Below are 6,436 nucleotides of genomic sequence, written 5' to 3'. Positions count from 1 at the left end.
CACACCAGTTACCTCACAAACACACACACACATAACTCCAACACGCTGACACAAACTTAACACAGCCAGAGAGTGAAAACAGTGAAAAGTGGAACATCTGATGAAATTAAGCGGCAACAGCGTCCCAAAATAACACGCCTTCCATTTGGAGCCTCTGTAAGTCCAGAGCATTATGGGACGCCACATTAACTAAACCGCTTATTTTGGAGAAAAAAACTGCTGATGACTTACTGCTTCAAAAATAGCAGGCGTGGTTTTAAAACCTTTCAGTTTGTGCATGAGAGGAATGAAAGGAAAGAGTTTACAGTCTGTTAGGTTACTAATGACGTGAATATCGAGGTGCTTAGATGATATTAGCTGATGAAATACGAGCAAGGTGCCACAACTGAGACAGGAAATCTGTTTTGAAATGTGAGCCGTTACTTTTGATTTCATCAGAGACGACGCCAGAGTCCAACTTTGTGTCTTTGGTAGTGCTGAGCAAAGAGACACGAGGACGCCAATACATTTGTAGACACACGTGCAAATGGGCTAACACACATATACGCACACACACACACACACACACAGCAGAGTATTCCACTCTGCCGTCTCCATTTATGTGAGTGAATGAGCAGGCAGCGGTGTGAATAAGCTTCAGTGGGTAAGCGGGGGAAGTGGAGGCGGAGCCATAAAGGGGGGAGGTTCTACGGGGTTACATGTAGTGACTGTTTTACAGAGAGACCCACACACACACACACACACATACACAGACATACTTTATAAAGTCTGCTTACAAAACAACAACATTCTGTGGTGAGATTCTTTCTGTAATTTGTTGCATTTCTTGTTGGTGTTGGCCCCAGGCATGAGTGTGTGAGTGTGTGTGTGTGTGTGTGTGTGTGTGTGTGTGTTTGGGTGGTGTTGGTGAAACATAACACAGTTGGTGGAGTAATAAGGAGTTTGTGCTCAGCAGCTGGAGAATAGAAAGAGCTAAAGAATGATAGGACTGCAGCAGCCCTGAACTTAGTGCTGAATACTTAATACTGAAGTTCAGTTGTTGTTATGGTAACACTCAGTTTCTGCGGACACCAGTATTAAATACTTCATACTAAGTATTTCAGTGCCAAAGCGCACAACCTGGGGAAGTTTATCCTGTTCCACATCCACCATATCTTAGTGTGTATACTATTGTGTTGTCGTGTTTAGAGTAGATAATTAAATAAACTGTGAATTAAATTTGACACTTTTGATGATTAAACTGCACTTTCAAGCCATCGTTTAGATTTTAATCAGATTAATTAAAACGCAGCCAAAGAGCCGCTCTGTCTCTTTGTGGTTCTGATCATGGGTTTGTTCTGACGCTCATTCTTCGCTTCTCCATCGTTTCGGCGCCACTGAAACCCGTTGAGCGTTGAGTCAGGTGCACCGTGATGTACAGGACAGTGACACAGTGTAGTGTTAGATCATTCACTCCTCGTGCTTCATCTCTGTGACACAAAGGTTAATAAATGTTGATCTATGACAAATGAAAGAGAACCTTCCATCACACATGAGTGACTGAAAGTAAAAAAGGCACTTACTGCTCCGTGAATTGATTATAATTGAAAACGACGCGAAACTCAACCTGGATCTGATAAGGACCGAGAGAGAATGTGCAGATGAGAAAGCCGAGCTTGATGGATGGAGCGCAAGAGCGATGTCATATCTATAAATAGCCTTTCTATGTGAAATATTCATTAGACTAAGTGAAAGCTGGATGGATGAGAGGGAGGAGAAGACGAAGAAGAAACACGGAGATGAGAGATGTGAGAGAGAGGGAAGTTTAGAGAGAATAACAGAGAGAGAGAGACGGACGGGCAGAGAAAAGTCAGAGTTGGGATCTGGAAAAATGGGAGAGCCAGACAGGAGGGAGGGGAAAACAGAGCGATAATTGGAACATGGCATCCGCCCACCCACCCGGGCTGTGATGTCACCCCACCATTTGTCTCCCTGCCGACACAGAGCAGAGCAGTGAGGCTCAGCAGTGAGGCTCAGCAGTGAGGCTCAGCGCAGAGCAAACAAAACAAATGTGACAAATAAATGGACAATCTTCCTTCTGCAGCACAGGAATGAATAATAAGAACAAACATGGAATAAATGAGGGGGAGTTTAACTTTCCTCTCCCTGCGGCGCCTGCATGACTAATTGCTTTTCTCACCTTGGGTTCCATCCCATTAAAACACAGCCCTGTCTGTCCCTGTCAAGCAGGAGTCAACATTTAGACAACACTGACAGCTAAATGCAGATTTGATTGATAGGAATCTTTATTTACTGTTTACAATAATAGGGGAACTGTTCATTGGAAGTTGTGTTCTGGAATGTCCAATTACTGAATAATAATCTCTCCAAACAGCCGGGACGGACACGGCTCTGGACAAACGGGGGACAGTCCAGCCTTAAGTCATAATCAATCAACAGACGAGAGAAAGAACTTGGTAACATTGAAGAATTTCTGAGTTCTCTTGTGTGTAGGTCTGGACCAGCTGCAGGTCTGGAGGACTATTGAACAGCTGATCTTTTTAAAGCCCGGATCAATAAACAGAGACAGGCAGGCTGGGGTCCCGTTTCAGGAAAAGTGCTGTCCTGAACAGCTGACAGTCCTTTCTATTCTGATCACGGGAAAGAGGAAAGTGTGTGGGTTGCAAAGGAGAGAGAGAGGGAGGGAGGGAGAGAGAGAGGGGGAGAGAGAGGGAGAGAGGGTAGAGAGAGGGGAGAGAGAGGGGGGGGATAGAGAGAGAGGGGCGGGGGAAGAGAGAGAGAGAGAGGGGGGAAGAGACAGAGGGGGGGATAGAGAGAGAGAGCAAGAGAACGAGAGAGTGAGAGTGAGAGTGAGAGTGAGAGTGAGAGTGAGAGTGAGTGAGAGCGAGAGAGAGAGAGGATTTAATGCCAGTGTGTATCATACAGGTGTGCAAACCTCCACACACATCTGTCCTGATGAAGCCTGAGTGCTGCCTGAGGTAAAGGAGAGCTGACTCTGAGTCAGAGCTCCACACTGAAGAAAGTGATTCTAATCCAACAAAAAGGTCTCACATTCCACAAATCTATATATTCTGTCGTAGCTTATCATAGGTTAGCTGGTAAGAAAGCCAGTGTGTGTGTGTGTGTGTGTGTGTGTGTGTGTGTGTGTGTGCTATCAGGGTTGTTTGTGAGATTCCACCCTCCTCTGGATGGAAGCTGGCAAGTTGGACCGTTGTTATGACAATAGTGAAACCAGTCTTGCCAGGGTGTCCGCAGAAACCGAGTGTAACCATAACAACAACGGAACTCTCCTCCAGAATGCTGCTGTGTTTGTGTGACCCACAAGAAGCACACACACACACACACACAACTAGAACTACAGCCCACATCGGAAATCAGAACTTCCCTCACTGAATGAAACAAAACTTTTTTATTTTTTTATTTTTTTATTTTTTTATTTACTCAGATTTAAAAGATAAGCCCTCGTTTCATCACAACACAAAATCACTTTTCCAAATCTGAGAGCCATAGGGGGCAAGGAAGCAAAGGAGACAGATGGAGGATTCATTACTCAGTTACTCTCAAACGACTTTCACAGCATATATCTGATGAATAAGACTCCGAAAAACATTCAGCAACTTCAGCCAATAAGGATAATGAAGCGTGAAACTAACTCCAGTAATTAATAATAATGTTTTGTTCAGTTGCTTGAATTTGCGTTAATCTGGGGACTCCAGGAGTTCCTGGTCCAGACACGACCAGAGAGGGAAACCTGTCAGGACATCTCTGCTTCATGTTAGAGAGTTAACTTTGGATCGTTACAGGGACACGCTGGGTGAAGAGACGGACGCAGACAGACAAGCGAGCTCAGAGGCAGAGGTAGAGGGAACTTTGTGTGTTTTCAGATGAAGGCTGATAAGTGTTAAGAGTTCCACATGGAAGGAAGCTGTCTGAGAGGCAGAGGAGGGCAGAGAGACTGAAAGCTTGACAGGGCGAGAGATTAAAGTTTCCAAATCGAAAGAGAATCTGAGAGGAGACAAAGAAATGAAAATCCCTCAGACTCTGCGGGGGGAGGCGGAGGGAGGGGGGGGGTTCTTGATCAAAGCTTTGCACTCTGCATGTCAAAACCAAGGACAGTGTCTGCGTAGCAACCGTGTTTAGTCGCATCTTCACTAACACACTGACAAGTAACTGAAAGACACAGATAACAAGGTAGGAACACACACTCAGGGGATCTGCTTCTGAGACAAGAAACACCCACTAGGGGAAACACAAGTCCTTCTAAACCCCCGAGACAATACAGTTCATATGTGGCAACGTCCACTTGAGTTCACAGAGACCTTCTTCTTCTTCACCCAGATGCTTTCTGATAGAAGTGATTTGAGTAAATAATGCACTGAGAGGCAATTAAATGTTATTGCCGTGCATTGCTGGAGGGCGAAAAGCTCTGAATCCTGTTACTCCACATGAAATCCCTCTGCTCTCCCTCTCTCTGCTCTCTCCCTCTGCTCTCTCTCCCTCTGCCTTTGTTGTTCCTTCACCTGCTGTTCAGTATGCAGCCTAATTTTCTAGCAGGGGGGCTGCCTGGGGGCTAATTCAACTTTTGGTCTCACTTTTAGATCTAATGCAGGATTCGCTGCTGCTGCTGAATGATTGCAGAAGAGGGGAAACACTGACGCACGTACCAGGCGGCACAGAGCAGTTAGTTTCTGCTCGTGCTGAACTTTACGCCCACATCTGAAAATCCTGCAGCCTCTCAATCGTGACTTACTGTCGGCTTCACCAGAGGAGCTAGGAAAATGAGAGTGGAGGCTCGAAACCAATCCAAGACTCCTCTCCACCTAATCATCGCGTGTGTTTCAGCACCACGGACAGCAGCAACGGCAGCGGGCTTCGTCATCCTCTTCATCTCCTCGTCTTATAACCTGCTCTTAAGCGCTTACAACTTGCTGACATGATGGAGCGATGCGGTGTTATTGTTGGTTACAAGATGTAGCGCCTGCTCACCTCCAGCTGTCACACACTTAAATCAAACCTGGTATTACTCTGACCAAGGACGGCTCCCAAAGGCTTTCACCTGCATAAAGCTTCACACACACACACACACACATAATTGTTTATCTTGGTAAATCAAATCAGCGGCCTCTACCTGCAGCCAATGCTCTATCTTATCCACATTTCCATCTCTTAAAGGAGACGCTGTCACCAGATTACACTGTTGGTCCATCGTGTGGTGACTTATTGTTTCCTCTGGGGCTTCCTCTGTGTTGTGGAGAACCTGGTATCCCTGGTACCTCTTAAACAACGACTTCTCCATTTCTCCTCTCTCAAGGGTCTGAAACGTCATTCCGCAGTGATCCTAGCTGCTCTGGAAACATCTCGTCTATATTCGGCTGATTGTCCACAAATAGGAGACGCAGCAGGGTGGAATGAGGATTTACTGTAGATCACGTCAGAGGATGGGATGTGTAGGGTGAGGAGGGAACTGGAGATCTGATCCAACATGTTCTTATGCTTCTTTGGTGGCGTGTTTCACTGTCAAGATGTGAGTTTGATGTGGGAAGGAAAGGCAAAGGTTGTGTTTTTCTCCAAACATACAAGAATATGTATTTTTGTTGTGTTTGAAGATTCTAAGTAGTAAAGAAAACAAATGAAGGGAGCCCAGTAACGTGCCCTGGGGAACATTAGATTCTCTGCTTTGCTATTTGTCCACAGGTGGTGTATTTCATAATCATTATTCATATATGAGTTGTGTTGGCCATTGTGTGTCATTTGGGATCAACAGAAAATTTAAATGGCGCACCTGCAGCAGTCAAACATGATGTCACATTGTAATGTAATCAGTCAAGCTGGAGCCGAATTCTAGATACTAAAACTAGATTTCTGAACTGTAAATTCTCTTTCAATGACCTCAATTGACCCCAGAACACATTTCAATAAACTACACACTCTGCGACACACTCTGCTACACACTCTGCAGTGTAACCTTCGCTACATTGTTACCTACTGGACAGACGCGGTGGAAGATAATAATTAGTGTGAAACTAGTGAATTGGGCGACAGGAAGATAAATGAGCGAGCAGAGCGAGAGCTTTAGTGAGACACACACCAGGCCAATGTTTATGCAAATGCCTCACACACACTCTGCTGTATCCGTATTGTTTCCTGAATGTTGTGCCTTGTACACACACCAATGCACACACTTTAATGAGGCCCACAGCCCTGTAATGAGTGTGTGTGTGTGTGTGTGTGTGTGTGTGTGTGTGTGTGTGTGTGTGTCTATTTGCACAGTCATCCTGAGGTGGAAACAGAACCGCGGCAGCTCAGCATCTCTCAGTAACTTTCATTCCCTTTTTCTCTCTCTCTCTCTCTTGTATATAAACTGATCCAGAGTGTGTGTGCTGATATCATGCTGACGATGCAGCTTTGTTACATGTTGCTGGCCCAGTGGTTAGCA

At 45.3% G+C, this 6,436-nt stretch overlaps 1 protein-coding gene across 1 annotated transcript in view; it reads right to left on the bottom strand.

The window, feature by feature from the left end:
• dock3 (dedicator of cytokinesis 3) overlaps positions 1–5,326 on the bottom strand; it is an 86,121-nt gene extending 80,795 nt beyond the window's left edge. Inside the window, exon 1 of the mRNA XM_076147105.1 lies at positions 5,129–5,326. Within this exon, the coding sequence (XP_076003220.1) occupies positions 5,129–5,326 (198 nt within the window). The remainder of the gene's footprint in view (positions 1–5,128) is intronic.
• Positions 5,327–6,436: the final 1,110 nt, after the last annotated feature.

The sequence above is a fragment of the Genypterus blacodes genome, unplaced genomic scaffold (assembly GCF_046128005.1).
Source record: "Genypterus blacodes isolate CSIRO-AG114 ecotype Tasmania unplaced genomic scaffold, CSIRO-AGI_Gbla_v1 ptg000037l_1, whole genome shotgun sequence".
Classification (NCBI taxonomy): domain Eukaryota; kingdom Metazoa; phylum Chordata; class Actinopteri; order Ophidiiformes; family Ophidiidae; genus Genypterus; species Genypterus blacodes.
The sequence above is the reverse complement of the archived record's forward strand: the minus strand, read 5'-3'. Positions and strand labels throughout refer to the sequence as shown.